Source organism: Pipistrellus hanaki, assembly GCF_964339955.1.
Source record: "Pipistrellus hanaki genome assembly, chromosome: 11".
Classification (NCBI taxonomy): Eukaryota; Metazoa; Chordata; class Mammalia; order Chiroptera; family Vespertilionidae; genus Pipistrellus; species Pipistrellus hanaki.
In genome coordinates, this window is record NC_140513.1 from 27,883,667 (window position 1) to 27,904,741 (window position 21,075).

Below are 21,075 nucleotides of genomic sequence, written 5' to 3' on the forward strand. Positions count from 1 at the left end.
GAATAAAATGTGAGCCCTGACCGGTGTGGCTCAGTGGATAGAGCAGACTAAAGGGTCCCAGGTTCGAATCCGGTCAAGGGCATGTATCTTGGTTGCAGGCACACCCCAGTAGGGGGCGTGCAGGAGGCAGCTGATTGATGTTTCTCTTTCATCAATGTTTCTAGCTCTCTATCCCTCTCCCTTCCTCTCTGTAAAAAAAAAAAAAAAAAAAAAAAGAAAAAAAAAGAAAAGAAAAAAAAAAGAAAAGAAAGAGAAATCAAAATGTGCCCTAATGGGTGAGTCTCAGTGGATAGAGCACCAGCCTGTGGACTGAAGGGTCCCAGGTTCGATTCTGGTCAAGGGCATGTACCTTGGTTGCAGGCACATCCCCAGTCGGGGGTGTGCAGGAGGCAGCTGATTGATGATTCTCTCTCATTGATGTTTCTAACTCTCTATCCCTCTCTCTAAAAAATGAATAAAATATATTAAAAAAAAAAAAAAAAAGTATTAGCCCTGGCTGGGTAGCTCAGTTAGAGTGTTGTCTTAGGTTACAGGTTCAATGCCAAGGTTGAAGGTTCAATCCCCAGCCAGGGCACGTACAATTATCAACCAATGAGTGCAAAAACAGAACAGCAAACCAATGTTTCCTTCTCTCTCTCTCTCTCTCTCTCTCTCTCTCTCTCTCTCTCGTCAATCAATGAACTAAAAAATGTATTTACTTGACAGTCATTTATTACGCACCTACTGTGTGCCCTGTGCTTGATTAGGAGTAGAGGATATCACGTGTTGGATTTCCTTTTCAGGGCCTGTGAGGGTGCCCCCGGGGCCAGGCTCCCAGGGGGTCACTCACAGCCCTGGCAGAGGGGCGCCGAGGCCCTTGCCTGCCGGTGGGCGGGCCGGACGTACCGTTCAAATAGGCGTTCTGGATGTCGATGGCCTTGGTGGACTGGTCGTCGGCGGAGCAGTGCGGGTGGTGGGACGGGGCCACGAACACCTCCAGCATCCCCTTGGTGAGGCCCGGCTCGAACATCATGCTGCGGCTCCGCACGCTCACGTTCTCGCAGCCGGGGTACAGGTTGTTGATGCTCACAGACACTGAGGAGAGGAGGCGGTGAGATGCGCCCAGGGCACCGAGCACGCCTGCCTGCCCTCCCTCCCTCCCGGCCTTTGCTCGCCTTGTCCGTTCCTGGGACATCCCTGTCCCCACCCCACTCCCGCTCCAGGCCCCGGGGTGGGGGTGGCCCTCGGGTGTGCTGTGCGGCAGCACTTCCCACAGATGTTGGGCTGATTCTTTCTGTCCCTCTCCATCCCCCGCTCCCACCCTCCACCAAGGACGGCCTCTCCCAGGCTTGCTTGCCATTTGCTGCTGTGCTGGGTCAGCCAAGGCCAACCAGTTTCCTGCTGTCTGCCAGTTATGAACGAGGTGATGGGAGCCTCTCCCCCAGGAAAGGAAAAAGGCCTGCCGTTCTAGCGAGGTCAAGGCCCCGGGGGATGGCAGGGCAGGGCCCCTCTGCCACTCCAAAGTGACAGTGTCGCTGTTTCTGGAAACACCCCGCCTTCCTTGGAGGCCACAGCCCCCAGCACAGCCTGCCCCTGCCCTCGGCCCCCCAGTGCTCCCTGCTGGCCCTCACAGCTCCTCCTATTGGTGCCACACTCTGCTTTTCCCAGGACATCGCGGATGCTGTTTTGTGAGGGCCAGGAAGTGACTAGGGCTCGGGGGCCCAGGCCCTGGTGCCGCTGCCCCGGCCGGTGGCGCCCTCAGCCCAGGGGGGGCTTGCCCCTGCACTGGGCAGGAGGGCCTGCCACGGGGCCCGCAGGCAGGTCCGGAGTTCACTGAAGAGGAGTCTGTCTCTTCCAGAGGCTGTTTGGGTGGAAACTTTCCCCACCCCTCAGAGCGGGCCACCCTCCTGGGCATCAAGCACCACAGGCCTCACGGCTCCCCTTCTCTTCCACCCTCGCCTCGGCCCTTCAGGATCATAGATCCAAACACATCTCTTTGTTTTTGGTCTGTCTCTCTGTTTCTCTCTCTCTCTCTCTCTATTTCTCTCTCTCTATTTCTCCCTCTCTCTCCCTCTCTCTCCCTCTCTCTCTCTCTCTCTCTCACAGTCTCCGCCCTCCCTGCCCCTCACGGAGGTGCAGCCTGGAGCGACCTTGACCCACAGCAGGAGAGAGCTGGCCTGGCTCCCTCTGGGTGACACGATAACTGCCAGAGAAGCTGACCTTGGACTTGGAATGCTGGCAAAATTACAGCGGCAAATGGAAAGTGTGTGCACACAACAGCCCTTACTCGGAAGCTGTGTCATTACTACGCTGTGGCTCAGGAGCCAGACATTCTGTAAGCTGCCAGCTGTGTGACTCGGACAGCCTACGTCACCCCTCACAGCTTCTGTAGGACGGTGGTAAACACACCCCCTCACCCTGTGCATGGATGAAAGGTTTCACACGGCCACGTTTTGCCCAGCTCCTGACACACAGTTAGTGCTCGGTAAGTATTACCGTGTTTCCCCGAAAATAAGACATCCTCCGAAAATAAGACCTACTTACAGGTTTCCTTCTGAGTGAAATATAAGGCATCCCCCCTGAAAATAAGGCCCCCCCCCCCCCCAGGGTAAACATGAGATATTTGGTCCACTGATTCTGAAAGAAATGGAGTCACAAGAAATTCACCAGGAAACTCAGGAATTGGATTGTTATGATGATGTTCCAGAAGATGATGACATGATTGTCATTGAATAAATGAGTAAATTCTTGATACTGTAAGATTCACAGTTTGTCTGGTTTGTGTTGACAACTACCGTACTACCGTACCGTATACAGGTAATAAATTTCCTTTATTTTCATTTACTAACCATAAATGTGTACCGTATTCTTCTCCATGGAAAAATAAGATATCCCCTGAAATTAAGACCTAGTGCATCTTTGGGAGCAAAAATTAATATAAGGCACTGTCTTATTTTTGGGGAAACAGGGTAGCAATACCAGCTAACAACTTTGTAATCATTCTAGTTAAAAAATCCACTTTGGGTTATTTTTTTTCTCCAAGTTTCTGCTGTGTTCAGAGACAACAGGTTGAAAGAGCATGTAAATCTCAGTCACCTCACCCACCTCCCCAGGGACACCGCCCAGATCTCCCTCCTCGTGGAGAGAAGAATTACGTGGAAACCCAAACGATAAAGCTTCTGTGTTCCACCGCGGCCCCTTTGTGACAGGATGTGCAGGAGACGAGCCTGAGGCACAGGCTTCAAAACGGGCGTTGTTTAGGAAACTCTCGGAAGGTCTCTATTCCCATCTCAGCAGGACTGAGGCCCTCGCTCTACAGCGGGCTCTGGAGAGAGACACCCAGCTTGTACACCTGCCCCTTGCTCCCGGCGGGTGTCTCTCCCCGCGGAAGGACAGGTAGCCCTGAGGGTCAGGTAGCCCCACTGCTGACTGAGTCTGAGGAAGGTCGGGGAAGACAGCAAAGCCTGCTGCCCTAGCCCAGGGGTCCTCAACCTTCCTAATGCCACGGCCCTTTAATACAGCTCCTCATGTTGTGGTGACCCCCGACCACAACATTATCTTCATTGCTACTTCATAACTATAACTTTGCTACCGCTATGAATCGTAATGTAAATATCTGTGTTTTCCGATGGTCTTCGGCTCTACAGCAGCAGTTGAGACCCACAGGTTGAGAACTGCCTGCAGACTGAATGGTCCCGGGTTCGATTCCGGTCAAGGGCATGTACCTTGGTTACGGGCACATCCCCAGTAGGGGGTGTGCAAGAGGCAGCTGATCGATGTTTCTCTCTCATCGATGTTTCTAACTCTCTATCCCTCTCTCTTCCTTTCTGTAAAAAAATCAATAATATATATATATTTTTTAAAAAGATAAGATTACTTAAAAAGAAAAAAAAAAGAAAATACTTTTATGGTTGGGGGTCACCACCAGAGAAGGAGCTGTATTAGAGGGTCGCGGCATTCGGAAGGCTGAGACCTACCGCAATAGAGGGTCTTGGGGAGCAGAGGGACAGCTGTGGAACCCACACAGCCTTTCAGAACCGCCGAGCGACTCCGAGCCTGAGGGATGCTGACCGCACGTGGACCCAATCTCCTTGCTCTGCCTTCCCAGAGAGAGCCTGCGGGCGGAGCCATCCCGGGGCCAACATCCCTCTGTGCCAGCTGCGCGTCAGTCCCAGCTCCCCTCCCGCTGTCCTCAGGGGCAGGGTCCCGGGGCAGAACGCGCACCGCTCTGCCTCATGCACCGTGGTCATTGTGAACTCCTGTGTCTGCGACCCCAACCTCAGCGAGGCCCTTTCCTTGCTGTTCTGGGGGCAGCTTGCAGCGGCTGGGCGGATACCAGGCCCGGGGCCGGGCTGCCCTCACCTCACAGCCACGGAGGCGCTGGAACCCAGTGGGCCCGGGGACCCAGCGCCCCTCACGGAGCCACCACTCACCCTGGACCCTGACCCGGAGAGGGGAGCCCCCGGCGCCTGCTGCAGAGCCCGGGGCCGGGCGCCTACCTGCGGGCTTGGAGGCCAGGGGCGACGGCGGGAACCGGGTGGAGTTGGTGGAGGAGAGCCGGGGCCGGCGCCGCCGGAAGAAGCTCCGGAGCAACCCGCACTTGAGCGACTCCACCAGCGTGGTCTTCCCCGAGCCCGAGTGGCCGAACAGCTTCAGCTTGATCCGGGGCTGCGGGTTCTGGGTGGGCCGCAGCTGCTGGATGAAGAGGCCCCGGTGCGTGTCCTGCGCGGGGGACAGAGGGCCCGTTAGTCAGCACCACAGAGAGGAGGCCGAGCCTGCCGGGTCCTCCGGGGGGTCCGCGATCTTCACCCATGCCGTCCTGTCCTCGTACATGTTTGCAAAACGCGTGTAAAATGCACGCAACACGCAATGCGCCACCTTCCCCGTCGTAAAGCGCACCGTTCGGAGGCTTCAGGAAGTTCACCAGGTCGTGCAACGGGCTGATCTCATCAGTCCTCGTTCTCCCAGTTCCCTGGGATCTCTCCCTTCTCTCGTCCTCTCAGTTTGCCTAAGAGCCGAGCCTCGTCCCCAAATGCCCAGCCGAGTCCAGAACGGCTGAGCCCAGGCCAGGAGGTTGGAGCCTAGCGCAGCCCCAGGGAGCGGGGTTGAGGCCTGAAGAGGTAGAGCTGGTCCCGAATCAGACCCGGAGCCCAGCGTAGCCCAGAGAGCTGAGCCCCGACCGGAAGGGCGGAGCCAAGACCCCGAGAGCACCTGGCTCAGGTGGGATGGTCCACAAAGAGGGGGTGGTGTAAATGACCCAGGTGAACCCCGTAAGAGCCTGCCCGAGGTGAGCGCCTGCCTTCTGACTCAGTGGGATCGCAGACCTGGTCAGACCACTGCTTCCAGTTCTAAATCCTGGAGGCGCTGACGTACTGCCCAGCCAGTGACCTTTTCCCACTAACAATCACGCATGCTCCTCGAACAAACTCAGGACTCTCCCGAAGGAGACTAAGTTCCCACCTGTTTTCTATTGGTGAAGGGTGATGCTTCTTTCTCAACAGGGCAATACCGCCCCCTGGTGGGCAGTGAAGCCACCTACAGAGACATTTTTAATTCTTATATTGGGGGCCGCTTCTGGTAGTGGGGCCCCAGGTGCCCAGACGTGTATAAACATGGTCCTGAGCAGTAAGAATTCTCCGGGGCTGCTGAAACCTGTTTGGCTCCGTGGGTAGAACGTCGGCCTGCAGACTGAAAGGTCCCGGGTTCGATTCCCGTCAAGGGCATGTACTTTGGTTGCGGGCACATCCCCAGTAGGGGGTGTGCAAGAGGCAGCTGATCGATGATTCTCTCTCATCGATATTTCTAACTCTCTATCCCTCTCTTCCTTTTTGTAAAAAAAAAAAAAAAAAAAAAAAAAAAATCAATAAAATATAATAAAAAATAAAAATAATAATTAAAAAAAAAAACCCAAAAAACTCTGGGGCTGATTTCTGAGTGTCTGCTGGTCATTTATGTAGGAACATCTGAACTTAGGACTTACCTGCATCATTTTACCTATGACCCAGGGTTTTTTTTTAGGGGTGGCTGGAGAGGGGGCATGGTTTAACACATCCTGAGTTCTCCAAGAATGCAACTATTTTATAAATTGGTGGAAATATGCAGATCTATAACTGATCTTTCATGAGCTCTGTTCTTGCATTTCTGAAAGGCATGCCCGCAGTCACTGTGTTTGTTATCATCCCAGCCCTGTGATACCTTTGGGCGTCTGCAGGGTGATTCTGTGGGTGGGTCCGAGCATCTGCCGATTTCACTACGTCCCCTGACACCTCATGCCCCTGACCTGGCATCGAACACGTAGCCTCTTGGTGCGTGGGACAATGCTCAACCAACTGGGCCACACTGGCCAGGGCTCTCTTAATCTTTTAAAACTCCCTGAGCAGGTACGTTGTTATCTGTGAGTCTCATTTCAGGAGGGTGAAGGAGGCCTCACTAAATGCAGCTGCACCATGCTTGATCGGCCAGGACTGGAACCCACAGCTCGCACAGCGACGTGTAGAACAGGAGGCTGTTCTCACGCTAATGGTTCCTCTAGCCTCCATGTACGGCAGAGGATAAAAAGGGCTTGGGGGCTGAAACCGGTTTGGCTCAGTGGATAGAGCATTGGTCTGTGGACTGAAAGGTCCCAGGTTCGATTCCGGTCAAGGGCATGTACATTAGTTGCGGGCGCATCCCCGGTAGGGGGTGTGCAAGAGGCAGCTGGTCGATGTTTCTCTCTCATCGACGTTTCTAGCTCTCTATTTCTCTCCCTTAAAATATCAATAAAATATATTAAAAAAAAAAAAAAAAGGGCTTGGGGTACGGGGCCAGCAGTTTCCCGGAATTATTACCCAAGTCGGCAGGAAAGCTGAGAAGGTCCCGTTCTGAGGCAGTAACTTACCGGGGTGGCGCTGACCGGCCTGGGAGACGCGGGCTGCGGAGACCTCCCCGGTGCCATCTGCTGCCGCAGAGAAGCCCGTGACTCCCGAAGCAAAGCTGCCTTCCCTCGTTTTAACGTAAGCTTCCAGCCAGCCCTTTGATCTTCCCCTTTAAGCCAGGGGTGCTCCACCTTTCCAATGCCACGGCCCTTCAATACAGTTCCTCACGTGGTGGTGACCCCAACCATAACATTATTTCCGTTGCTACTTCATAGCTGTAGTTTTGCTACCGTTAATGAATCGTAATGTAAATATCTGTGTTTCCCGATGGTCTTAGGCTCTACAGCAGCGGTTCTCAACCTGAGGGCCGCCCAAGACCATCGGGACGAAAATAACGTTGTGGTTGGGGGTCACCACCGCGTGAGGAACTGTGTTCAAGGGCCGAGGCATCAGAAAGGTTGAGAACCACTGTTTTAATTCCCCCCGCCCTGCGCCGAGCGCCGAGCATCGGAATTGCGGTCTGAGTCTGTGGGCATCACCTCCCATGCTGAGCATCTTAAGACCAGAAGGCTCTCTAACCTATTTCCTGACACACAGCTTCCTAACACTCAGGTCCTGTGTGTGCAGCCGGTGTCTGCTCCTGCTGAGACACGGAAAGGCGGCAAACCCCCTCCGGCTCCTATCCCATCCCTGGACCCGGCGGTGCTGTGCAACGAGTGAGCTCATGGCCCTTCTCTGCTTCCTGCCCCGCTGACCTTGACACTTTGGCCAACACGTCTGTCCTGTGGGAAGGAATGGGGGCACGTTCTTCTCGCCTGCATGGGGTTCACAGGCCCTTCCATTATGACGAGACTTGAACCCTGCCCCCCACCCCACACCCCCCAGATGGTGTGGCCCTGGTGGGCTTCCAGAGGCCTCCCCGAAGGAGCTTTGCTCTCACTCCTTCGAATTCCACGCAGGGAGGTGGCGGCCGGAGGTGGCTGGCGATCGGCCTGCCTGTTCCCTGGACCGGCCACAGACACGGAGCGCGAGGGAAGAGGCAGCCGGTGGGAAGGCTCTCATCGGTCCCAACTCCCATAAGGACCTCCTAGCCCTCAAGGTCTCGACCTTGGGCTGTGTCCTTGGCCCGGTCAATCCGGTTTTAGCAAGAATCCTGTTGGATTGGCTGAGTGACAGTCCCTTCTCCTGAGCTGCTATCTGATGAAATCCCTCACTCCTTTCCATGATACCGGATCACCGGGCCTGCCCTCAGCGGGAGTCCTGTCCGGCCTGTGTGCGGTGACCTTTCAAACGTCCCCTTCCCCCGATTCTTCCTCATCCACGCGCGTGTGAGCGGCTGCCCATCACTGCCACTAGTTCCTCCTCCTACCCCCTGACATCCCGGATGCCTTTTGTGTGCCCTCCACCCTGACCCCAATAAAGCTCCTTGCCCCGGGTCTCCTCTGCCCTGTGACCCTCCTCTTGACCCCTGTCTCTCTGGGACTAGTGAGTAGAAGGAACTCGGTTTTCTCCAGCCTCTGCCCCCTCTAGTGGCCACACCTGGATGGCCGTCTCGGAGAAGAATCCAGAGTGAGAGCCCCTCATTTTGATGGTTCCCCAGAAATTTCCCATCCGTAGACCCCAACCTGCTCCTCGGCTACGAGTCTCTGGCTGTCCTTGTTGGAGTCAGAGACCAGCTCCTTCCACAAGGAGCTGAAGGCCTGGCTGGGACGACTCACACTCCACCTTGTCTTTGGGAAGATAAATCAGGAAAGGGCCCTCTATCAAGACCGACGGAATCTGCCATAATCTTGAAACGCCAGGAAAAACAAAATAGTCTCGCGTCTCCTCCTTTTGAAGGAAGCCTGACCTCACCTGAAGGATGGTCCCTCCCTGTGCTCACTGAAAAATCTTGCACAATCTGAATACGACCGAATTTGATAAAGATTCTGTCTGCAGTTCAGACAGAAGTTTCTGACATCTCACCCCGCGTGGTGGGCGCCGCATTATCACTTTCCACCACTAGATGGTGCAGCAGGGTCCTGACCCGCCTCCCCAGGACCGCAGCTCCCGTCAACCTAAGGGTGTGAGCTCCCCAGGGAGGCCAAGGTTTTGATGGCAGAGGCTCTGAGACGATAGAATATCGATAGATTTCTTTGGAGAAGGAGCACCAAATTCCACCCATTGCAGTATCCTCGCCAGGCGGTGGCGAGTTGGGACTGTGGTGGTCCCTAAATTCTGGCTCATGGCTTGAAACATTTTTCTATTTGTGTCTCCCCCTGCACCCCCTGAGCCGGCGGGGGGAGCTGTGAGGCCTGGGTGTCCGTCTGTGGCTGTGGCCTCTTTTGTGCAGAGCCGCCAGGCTGGGAAAACAGGGGGGAAGCAACCGGAATCTAAACCAGAAAGGGCCTTCCAGGTGGTCATGAGCTCCCGTTTGTCCTGCTGCACGGAGTCCTTGAGCCTGGACAGCCCCAGGGCAAGCACCTTCCGGTCTCACCTGGCCGCGGGGTCAGCATCGATCTGAGCCGTGAGAGGTACATTCCCAAAACCCATGTCAGATCCTGCTCCCACCTGCTGCGTACAACTGAACCAAGCCCTACGCTCTCTCTTTTTAAAAAAAATATATATTTTACTGATGTTTTACAGAGAGGAAGAGAGAGGGATAGAGAGCCAGAAACATCGATCAGCTGCCTCTTGCACACCCCACACTGGGGATGTACCCGCAACCAAGGTACATGCCCTTGACCGGAACTGAACCCGGGACCCTTCAGTCTGCAGACTGATGCTCTATCCACTGAGCCAAACCAGCCTCGGCCAAGCCCTATGCTTTTTACCAAGGCCTGTGAAGCCTGGCCTTCCTCTCTGATGGGATGGTTTCGGGTCACTGTGCTCAAGCTCCCTGGCCAGCCCCATCAACCCCCCTCCTCGGGCCGTTTCCTAGGACACACCCAGCCCTTTCCTGCCCCAGGACTTTTGCCTCGGCTTTCCACCAACCCTGCCTTGTCCTTCAGGGATTGGTTTAAACGTGGCCATCGGAGAGGCAGTCCCTGACCAGTCTGTGGAAACAGCTGCTACCCCCACCCCCTCCTGTCTGTCATCTCACCCTATTTGAATCGCCTGCACTTACACCCAGGGACAGCAAACCTTCCCGTGAAGGGCCTGGCGGTCTTCGTTGGGACTCCCATGCATCCAGAAACCAGCCATAGACAGCAGTCAGTGGGTCTGGGAGTGTTTCAATAAAACTTTATTTTCAAAAACAGGTGGTGAGTCAGCTTTGGCTTGCCAACCCCTAGTTCACCCTATCTTGCATTTTTCTTATTTGTTTACTGGCTGAGTCTTGCCTGTTTTGGTCACTGTGATCTCTCTGCTGCCTAGAACAGCTCTTGGCATATAAGAGACACTGTGAATATCTTTTAAATGCATATTATTTGGTATCTGTTTTGCTCTTTGAAGCCCAGAGGAGTTTTTGGTTTTCAATTTTCTTTCTTCCAGCAACCCCCTCCCCGCCGGAAATGTCTTTTTCCCTTTCCCCTCGGGAAAGATGACTGAGCGCCCTCGGATTGACAGGGGCGAGCCTCCGCCATCTGGGGAAGCCAGATAAGTGGAGGGTGATGCGCTTCCCGCACGTGGCAGGATGCAATCACAACCTGCGCAGACGGAGCAGCAACTCACTCCTAATTATGCAAATGCGGCTTGCTTGTGAGATTTTAATTCCGGGCAAGTCCCCAACTTTGTCCTCTCCTCCAAAATAGTCCCGGGCACCTTTCTCTCTGCCTCGTCTTGGGCTTAGGAAAAGCAATTACTTTTTTTTTTTTTTTTTAAATATATATTTTAATTGATTTTTTTTACAGAGAGAGAAACATCGATCAGCTGCCTCCTGCACACCCCCCACTGGGGATGTGCCCGCAACCAAGGTACATGCCCTTGACCGAAATCGAACCCGGGACCTTTCAGTCCGCAGACCGACGCTCTACCACTGAGCCACATGGGTTAGGGCTTTTTTTTTTTTTTTTTTTTTTTTAAATATATTTTATTGATTTTTTTAAAGAGAGGAAAAGAGAGGGATAGAGAGTTAGAAACATCAATCAGCTGCCTCTTTTACACCCCCTATCAGGGATGTGCCCGCAACCAAGGTACATGCCCTTCACCGGAATTGAATCTGGGACCATTCAGTGGGCAGGCTGATGCTCTATCCACTGAGCCAAACCAGTTTCGGCGCAATTACTTTTAATATCAGTTTATGGACAATCTGATTAGAAGGACAACCAGACAAAGTGAGAACAAGTGAGTCGGGCGAGGAGAGCTTTCCTAGACGGATCTCTTTCTGGAATATTCCCAGAGCAAAGGACAGGCGGACTCCTGCGGCAGCCCGGACAGCTCAGGGCTCACGGGCCGCCTCCGGCTCTGTGGCCAGTTCATGGCCTGCAAAGCACAGGGTGTGAAGCTAGATTGTTCTCTCTCTGACACCCCAAGGTCAGCTCCAAGCACGGGGAGGGAAATGTTCTCATCTCTGTGTCCCTTCGCCTTCCCCCAACCAGGGGCCAGGATGGAAAGGCAGCTGCCAGTAGCCCTTGACTGGAATCGAACCTGGGACCTTCCAGTCCGCAGGCCTACGCTCTATCCACTGAGCCAAATCGGCTAGGGCACTGGTCGGCAAACTCATTAGTCAACAGAGCCAAATATCAATAGTACCGCGATTGACATTTCTTTTGAGAGCCACATGTTTAAAATTTAAACTTCTAATGCCACTTCAAAATAGGCTCGCCCAGGCCGTGGTATTTTGTGGAAGAGCCACCCTCCAGGGGCCGAAGAGCCGCATGTGGCTCGTGAGCCGCAGTTTGCAGACCACGGGCCTAGGGCATTGGGCAATGCCTTTTCCATGAGCACTTACATCACTAAATTATTTTTTCCATTCCATAACGTTTGTTTTTTGAAAAAGCATGATAGGGGAGTTAGAAAAACACAGCGATGTTTGAAGAAGAAAATGTCAATGACGCTAGCAAAATCTGAAAACACCGCCGCTAACATTTTCTTTCCAGGCGTTTTAGAAAAACACAGGTCGGATTATAAGGTGCACATAATTTATCTTCTGCTTTGAAGTCCAGGGACATCCTCAGCACTAACTCCTGTTACTGAACAACCTTTTCTTAAAAATCTTAACGGCCGAAAACCATTCTGCCTTATAGCTGGATGACAATTTGCCAGACACGATTGCTGGTCACCTTGCAGTCGGCAGTCAGACACGAGCGGAGCAAGGACATGGGCCGGGTACAGAAGGTCACCAGGGTGGAAAGCCCAGGTGCCTAGCAACAGACCATCCATTACTATATAGGGTGGGACCCCACCCCAGGGTGACCTTCCCCCCAGCATATGGCTGGTCTTGAGGTTTGAACTCCCTGGAGATAACATCTCTGCCTCAGTTGTATTTCAGCTCCAGGCTCAGATAAGCAACAAAACCAGCCACCGCTGAGGTCAGGACCAGCTGCCTGGAATAATGGCCCCGCCCTGGTGCCAGCCATCAGAGGAGACCACAGCCCTGAATGGACACGCCTGAAAACGGCTGAATATTCTACCGAGCCTTCCCCTGGGCCCACCCCTAAAATCTCCGCCCTGAAAACCCTTAGGTTAGGACGAAGGATCCAGTGCGCTCTTCCTCCAGGGAGCTCACCCCTGCCTTTCCCTCCCCCGAACCCCCTTGCCCCAGGCGGGTTACCAGTAGCTTCCTCACTCCCAAGCTCCTTTACCTCCATAACTCATTTCCTAAGTCCCTTTCCCCTAGGAATTACTTCTTCTACCTCTGCGATGTCCCCCACACGTTCCCTTACAGTGCTGGGTCTCGCTCTGAGTTCTTTCCTAGCCACAACCCAAGGACTGAGGACGCGGAGCCCAGGTGTGGTCTGACGCCGCTGGTCAGACACCTGGGGCCGCCTACAGAGAGCCTGATGGTTCTCGGTTTCATTCCGCCGTTACTTACAACACCGCAGTGAACCTCCCCCAGCTGACAACGCTTCCCCGAGCTTCTTCCATTTCTGAGGGATACAGCCCCGGCATGCAGTCCCAGCTTCAAGGGCATGACTGCTCTGACGTCTCTTTAACACACATCGCTATAACGTGGGCCGGGAAGTCACACCGGCGTTACTTATGGTGTCCTGTTCCCTCCAGCCTCACAGCGATGATGGGAAGCAAACCAGAGCATGCGTGGTGTCTTAGAGCTCAACCATGAAGAAGAAGCAGAGTCAGCTTTATCATGTTCCCTCCACTTTGGGGGTGGGGATGAGGGGTTCTTACAGAGAGGGCAGGAGGAGGGAAACGAGGCACAGACACTGCCAAGAGGTCCAGCGATCTCCCAGTCCAAATCCGGGGGGAAAAAGAACCGGGCAGGTAGCTGAGATGGATATGCAAATTGTATGCAAATCCTAGGCTGCAGGAGCTGCCTTCTCCCGCAGCCTGTTGAGTCCAGAGCCTCCTTCTCAGAGTTTACAGGAGCAAAGACGCCTTTGCACTTAGATACGGACTGATAAACGGAATCTCTCACCTTGCGGAGTCTGGCGAGGAGGCCTGCCACGTGCTCGTGCTGCTCCGCCCTGGCGAGATCTTCCGCCGTCTTCCCATCCTGTGGGAGAAACGGGGTTAGCTTCCTTCCTTCCCCACATCGAGAGTGTGCGTTCCGCACACCGTTTCCGTGTCATCGGAGGCAGACACCGGACAGGGGGTAGAAGCGAAGACCGTGGCCAGACAGCGCATCCGGCTTCTTCCCGCCGAGGGGGCTCCTGATTCCACGGGGCTGTGCGGGGAGGGGGGAGGAGGGGGAAGAGGCCGCGCATTGGCGTGCTGAGGCCCAATAGTGAGGTGCCTCAGGCCCCCTCTCCGGGTGCTCCGCCCCTCGTGGTGAATGAATCCTCCTCCAATCAGGCAGACAGTAAAGATCGTCTTTAGACATCGAACTCCAGCGAGTGTCAGCTACCATCTGAAAATACTTCCAGAGGCAAACCTCAGCACTGAGGTCCTGCTAGTGACTCGTCACTGCTGTGCGTTCAGAGAAAGGTTTTGCTTAACAGACAATGACATCCAAAGACTTTCAGCGAATGTAAGAGAAGGATGTGGGCCAACCAGGGGCCGCCTGTTAAACCTGACAAGCTCAGGTTAGGCCTGCACGGCGGCCTTCCGAACTCAGAGACCTAACGGAATCACACAGGATGGGCTGAAATGAAAACTAAAATCGAGTCATGGCAGGTAGGCCTGTTTTAGGCCTGTATCTCCCCTGACAGGGCAATCTTGAGCGTAACTGAGCCTGTCTATTGTCTTTCTGCATCTGTGATAGCCTACATCCGGAAGGTCAGAGTATCCCTCCCTTTCCAGACCCCTCAGGGCACCATCTCCCACCAGAGCATGGAACCCTTAATTGTTATTGTTATCTGTTCATTGTTAACTGTTAGCTATCCACTCCCCACCTGTGTAAAAGAAGTGTTTGTCTCTCCTTTCACTTTTTATCCAATCTCAGAGGTTTCTCCCTCTCCCCTCGCTTTCTCCCGCCTTCCGCATGCCTGATCCTTCCACATCCCTAATCTACCACCAGCAGGTTCCATGTGACACCCTTATATTTTCCTCCTCTGGTTCTAATGTGTAAAATAGGGTGCAGAACCGCCATTCTCAGGAGCATTTTCTCAATCCATTGAGAATTTGCTTCCTTGCAATTGTCAAAGATTGGTTCAAATAAATGCATAAGAATTCTAAGTTTTGGATGATCCTTACATCAACAAGGATATAAGGGTCCATGGATGGCACTTTGGTGTTTACTTAAAAAATATATATTATATAGCCGAGACCGGTTTGGCTCAATGGATAGAGCGTCGGCTTGGGGACTGAAGGGTCCCGGGTTCGATTCCGGTCAAGGGCATGTACCTTGGTTGCGGGCATATCCCCAGTAGGGGGTGTGCAAGAGGCAGCTGATCGATGACTCTCTCTCATCGATGTTTCTAACTCTCTATCTCTCTCCCTTCCTCTCTGTACAAAATCAATAAAATATATTAAAAAAATATATATATTATATATATATATTTTTAAGTAAACTATATATATAAAATCTTGTTATTGATTTCAGAGAGGAAGAGAGGAGAGATAGAAACATCAATGATGAGAGAGAATCATTGATTGGCTGCCTCCTGCACACCCCCTCCTGGGGATCGAGCCCTTGACCGGAATCGAACCTGGGACCCTTCTGTCCTCAGGCCGACGCTCTATCCACTGAGCCAAACCAGCGAGGGCCGGTGTTGACTTTTTAACGAGGGGATTTCCATGGGGCTGCAGTTCCATGCTAACGGGGTCCATTGGTTTCGTGCCATGAACGTGCAGGACAGAGGCTGACATCTCCTGAGCTCCTCCTAGCATCGCCCTGGTCCCGCCCTCACTGCTCTGTGTGTGGGACTCAGCCCCCACGGGCGGCGGGAGCTAACGCTGTCCACAGGCCGCCCCCGAGGACATGGGGCTCAGGCACGGCTCTGCTGCAGCGTTAGAAATTGTGTACCGCCGAAACTGGTTTGGCTCAGTGGTGGAGCGTCGGTCTGCGGACTGAGGGGTCCCAGGTTAGATTCCGGTCAAGGGCATGTGCCTTGGTTGTGGGCACGTCCCCAGTGGGGGGTGTGCAAGAGGCAGCTGGTCGATGTTTCTCTCTCATCGACGTTTCTAGCTCTCTATCTCTCTCCCTTCCTCTCTGTAAAAAAATCAATAAAATATATTAAAAAAAAGAAATCGCTGTACCTTGAAAAGCAGAAACAATGAGGAGCAATTTCCACATAAACAAAAGCAACGTTTTTAAACAAGAAGAACAAGAAGCCGTGGGGCCTCTCTCTCAGTGTTTGGCAGTAACCAAGTCCCATCCCCAGGGGAAGCTGAGAAATGCCCAAGACTGTTCAACAGCACCCCTTCCCATTCCTCAAAGCAGGCCACTCTCTGAGCCACGCGTGGGGCCCCGCCAACCAGTGTTCCTCCACCCCAGCATGACTGTCGTTCTCACTGTGGGAGGGGATGGGTAGCGGCACCCCTGGCCTCACCTCTAGATGGCAGCAGCATCCCCTTCTCCACCAGTGACACCCTCAGTGTCAGTGTCTCCAGCCACTGCCCTGTGCTCCCTGGGGGCGAAGTGCCCAGGCGAGAACCAGCACCTTGGGCTGCAGCTGGGAGCGCAGATGGGTGCCGGGAGGAGGCATGCTTACAGGCCCACATCACCGCTCTCTGCACCCTCAGATTCCCGAACAGTGTCCAGTGGGCAGGCGGGGCTTTCTGGTTTGCTCTGGGGATGCATCAGGCACCGTGCCAGGACTCATGGCAAACCGTTTAGACCCTTTACTGACGTGGTAAGAAAAGGACTCAGCGGCCCCCAGACTCCACCGCGCCCTGGGATCATTGGGGTCTTTAAGAACCCCCACCGCCAGGTCTGGAAGGAGGAGTGGGGAGCGAGCGAGCGAGAGGGCCGGGAGGGATCTCACTTAAAAATAACGTGCGGGCCTCCCAGCAGAGCCAGGCTTCTCGACGAGAGCCAGCAGCCCTTGTCCACTGTCGCCCACACCCCCGGGGCCCCGTCCTCCTCCCTCTCCGAAAGCCAAGGCACCTCCAGTGCCCTGCGCGGAGGGGGAGCCTTTAGGAAAGAACACACGCATCTAATAAAGCCGGCAGAGGCACGGTTACGTAACACGGGGAACAAGCAGGCCCCTGGGAGGCGGCAGTCAGTAGATGTCGCCCCGGTGTGTGTGGGCACACGTTCCCGCACGGCAGCGCCGGGGCTGGGGCTCAGCAGCAGCGCGTCCGCCTCCGAGTGCAGCTGCCAGGCCTCCTCCCGCCCGAGGGCCACTCACCGAGGTCAGCGCCTCCACGTTGGCGCCCGCCAGACAGAGGTAGCGGACCACGTCGAGGATCCCGTTGTTGGCGGCCAGGTGCAGAGGGGTGCGTCCGTACTGCAAGACACAGAGGGACCCAGAGGGCTCTGAGGACGGTGCCCGAGGACCGATGGTGCCCGAGGACCGAGGGCCCGCCCTGGGCGAGGGTCTGGGACCCACCGGGAAGAAGCAGGAGGCGTGGCCTGCTTTCCCAGAAACCTGCACCTCCTGAACGAGGCAAGCCAAGCACAACGTTCTCAAGTGTTTTTTTTTTTTTTTCAGTTAAAAGAGTAACTTCAAAGGGTAAAAAGAGTGGGAGGCTTATCATAAGGTAATTAAGTCTCTTGCTGTGCTGGCATGAAGGAGGGTTCCGTCAGGGCTTAAGGGCCGGCCCCCAGGTTCCAGAGAGATCTGCACCACAGTTCACATTTAGACACAGCAAGGGACGAAGGGACAGAGGACAGCCAGTGAAGACACACGAATGAGGTCATGCCATCTTAAAAAAAAATTTATATATATATATAAAATATATAAAATTTTAAAATTGATTCCCAAGAGGGAGAGAGATAGAAACATCAATGATGAGGGTGAATCATTGATTGGCTGCCTCCTGCACGCTCCCCCCCTCTCCCCCTGCCACTGGGGATCAAGTCCAAAACCTGGGCATGTGCTCTTGGCTGGAATCGAACCTGGGACCCTTTAGTTTGCAGGCCGTTGCTCCGTCCACTGAGGCAAACCAGCTAGGCATGCCCACTATTTTAAAAAAATGTCTATGGCTCCCAAATGGTGTAACCTGGCATCTCAGGGCACAGCAGTGCATTCCTGGGGGCATGATAAATATTTTAAATTCCTGATGAAACCAGCAGGTTGGGACACCAGGTGAGCCGCTAGCTCCACTCAGCACTTCCTTTCCCTGACTCAGCGGGGCCGAGGCGGTGACTGTGATAAGGAGCAAAAAAGCATTCTGAGAAAACGAATGTCCAATCTGAGCCCAAGATGTGAGGAGCGGCGAGAACACCCCATTAGTACATAGTTGTGGTTATGTAAGAATGACACGAACCTGTTAGTTTTCTTTCGATTTACTATGTGAATCACTCATTGCAACGGCTACAAACTTGTTAGGATATAAAGACTCACTAAATTGTTTAGACTGAGCTACTTAATAAACAGAACTGTTCTGTATTTCTTTTGCCCTGGGGGAGCCATGAAAAAAATTTATTGAGACACAACAGATGCTGGGAACAAAAAAAAAAAAAGTTAGGGTACTTCAAACTTCCATTGTTTATTTGCAAATATAGGTTTTTTTTTTTTGGTTTTGTTATGAAGTTTACACAGGCTCATTTGAAATGTCTCTGCGACTTAGAAGGATAAATGGTAGAAAGTAGAAGTCCTCCTTCCCTACTCACTCCCTCCTCCACGTCTCCCTGCTCAGACCTGGCCCTACGTAACACTCTGGGGCATTTCCTTCCAAGCTTCTATCTACCCTACCTAATAAAAGAGAAACATGCAAATTGACCGCACCTTTGCTATGTCCACAAGCCCCGCCCACCAACCAATCAGGGCAAGTATGCAAATTAACACAACAAAGATGGGGGTCAATTTGCATATCCAGGCCAGAGTGAAGACTGAAGAGGTGTAGAAAGAAGCCAAGTGCTTCAGAGAAGCAAGCAAGAGGGCCAGGGAGAAGGGAGGAAAGCAGGTGGGTCGGGGGAGAAGGGAGGAAAGTAGGTGAACCAGGGGAGAAGGGAGAGAAGCAGGTGGGGCAGTGACTGCAGCAGGAAGCCCTATTGCAGGAATCTTTCTGCAAGGGGCATCTAGTGAACTCATAAAAGGACATAAATTATTTGAAAAAGTCCAAATGTAATCCTCCTCCAGATTCTATTCCATCACCTGCTTCGTGCACCTCACAATGGATTATGAACACGTTTCCATGTGTCACTAAATCTACCACCTTCTCTCAGACACCAGACTAATGCCCACGACATGGATGTGCCACAGGCCATTCGCCAGCCCGCTGCGGAGGGACACCAAACGAAGGCAGTCCTGTTCCTTGCCATTGTGAATAATGCGGCAAGGTGTGTGCCTGTTTATGTTTTGTCTACTGTTATCTTCTGGAGCCGTGGTCGGCAAACTGCAGCTCAAGAGCCACATGTGGCTCTTTGGACCCTTGAGGGTGGCTCTTCCACAAAATACCACAGCCTGGGCGAGTCTATTTTGAAGAAGTGGCGTTAGAAGAAGATCAAGTTTAAAAAATGTGGCTCTCAAAGGAAATGTCAATTGTTATACTATTGATATTTGGCTCTGTTGACGAATGAGTTTGCCGACTACTGGTCTAAAGCGACTTAGAAGGCAGCACCCTCAGTACCTACACCGCACGTCAGTTACAGGGACCCCCAGACAGTCCCCAGACACACACACACACACACACACACACACACACACGCGCGCGCGCGCGCGCGCTTCCCTCGGTCTGCAATAGTTTCCCCTCTTCATCTGCCAAAGCCCCAATCACTTTAAGTGATTGCCCCTGAAAAGCCTTCCTTAGTTTCCTTAATGTCCAGATGTCAGCGTTTCCATAGCGTCTGTGCGTCTGTCACAGCCATTATTGAGACATGAGATGCTATTACATTGAGAAGCCGAGAGAGAGAGAGAGAGAGAGAGAGAGAGAGAGAGAGAGAGAGAGAGAGTGAGAGGGAGAGAGTGAGAGAGAGAGAAGCAGCCCGAGGGCAAGAACGATCACAGTGCTGCCCACAGCTCCCTCCCAGGGGCCTGGCACAGAGCTGTCCGAGCCAGGCAGTGATAAACACTTGATTGGGCATGAAACCCTCTCTCATGCTCCTGAGGTACACGTGTGTGCATCTGTGTGTACATGTGCTTGTGTGCCACAAGCATTCTCTCTCTTAACTGATGAGAAGAGGCAACACAAAAGGAACAAAGAGTTAAGGGCCGTGTGCTGCCAAAATTTATTTGGCTCAGTGGATAGAGCACCGGCCTGGGTACCAAAGGGTCCCAGGTTCTATTCTGGTCAAGGGCATGTACCTTGGTTGCGGGCTGTGCAGGAGGCGGCTGATCGATGTTTCTCTCTCATCGATGTTTCTAGCTCTCTATCCCTCTCCCTTCCTCTCCGTAAAAAAAATCAATAAAATATATTAAAAAAACAAAACAAAGCAAAAAAAGGGCTGTGTGCTCTGCACCGTCTATTTCCCCCTCACGTGTTCCCTAACATGGCCGTGTTCAATAGTCACTCTCGATTTTCATATGAGAAAAGCGAAGACTAGGAACTGTCTATTACACGGAGTGTGAAAGGTAGTGACAAGTTCCCGTCACATCCTGGTGACAGGGGTGGGATCTGCATGGCATTCTTATCTCTGGGGGAACTGAATCCAGGGAAGGAACAGGCCGACCGCGGGAAAGGAGCGACAGTCTGCCCGTGGGCGTGGCCGTCACTGAGCCGGGTCCGGCAGTCCTGACAGCCCGCACTAGGGTGAGTCCCCGTGAAGCCAGCTGTGCTTCCCGGGGAAAGAATGCCTTCCGCTAACTTCTCTGCACGTCTTTTAACCTCCTCCAAAGTCCCGTTATCTTTAAAAAAACACACAAAAAAACCAAAACCAAAACAGAAGGAACAGAGAGGCAAAGCGGACCCTGCCCCTTCTGAAGGCGGGAGACCCACGGAGCTGAGGTGGGCTGAGCCTGGCGCTGAGGGCAGCGGGCACCTGCCTGCAGGACCAGAACCTGGAGCTGCTCCAGCAGCTGCCACTCCAGGCGGGCTCTGCAGAACGGGCTGAACTCTGCTGCTGATCCCAGGAGGTTGAAATCGTGCAACTAATGAGGTTTCCTCCAGCTGAGCTCAACTCAATGACAAAACCATCGGCTGAGTGCCCTGTGTGTGCCATTGCTGGGCCGTCCATAGTAATAATACAAGTTTATGTTGGAGTACATGAACTACCCATGTTTCCCCGAAAATAAGACATCCTCCGAAAATAAGACCTAGCGCATGGCAAGATAAGACATCCCCTGAAAATTAATATAAGACACTGTCTTATTTTCGGGGAAACAGGGTACCATGGCCATCTATAGCATCAAAAATGTTGATGCAAAAACAAACAAACAAAAAAACCACAAAAAAAACAAAACAAAACAAAAAAAATGTTGATGCTTCCTAATGAGTTTCTCTCCCCCTGCACCCGCCCAAAAAATGTTGAGACTTTCCTATGAAATGGACCAGTTTTTTTTTTTTTCTTTCTTCAATATACTTTTGTTGGTTTCAGAGAGGAAGGGAGAGGGAGAGAGACATAGAAACATCAATGATGAGAGAGAATCATTGATCGGCTGTCTCCTGCATGCCCCCTACTGGGGATTGAGCCGTCAACCCAGGTATGTGCCCTTGACTG

General features: G+C 53.1%; 1 protein-coding gene across 4 annotated transcripts in view; it reads right to left on the minus strand.

Annotated features, from left to right (window-relative positions):
* Positions 1-21,075, minus strand: part of DAPK1 (death associated protein kinase 1) — a 155,365-nt gene that overhangs the window by 9,766 nt on the left and 124,524 nt on the right. For all 4 annotated transcript variants that reach the window (XM_084897940.1, XM_084897939.1, XM_084897941.1 and 1 more), the window contains exons 18-21: positions 16,664-16,762; positions 13,348-13,425; positions 4,479-4,701; positions 886-1,074 (exon numbers count right to left, since the gene is read on the minus strand). In XM_084897940.1, coding sequence (XP_084754066.1) covers positions 886-1,074; positions 4,479-4,701; positions 13,348-13,425; positions 16,664-16,762 — 589 coding nt within the window. The remainder of the gene's footprint in view (positions 1-885; positions 1,075-4,478; positions 4,702-13,347; positions 13,426-16,663; positions 16,763-21,075) is intronic.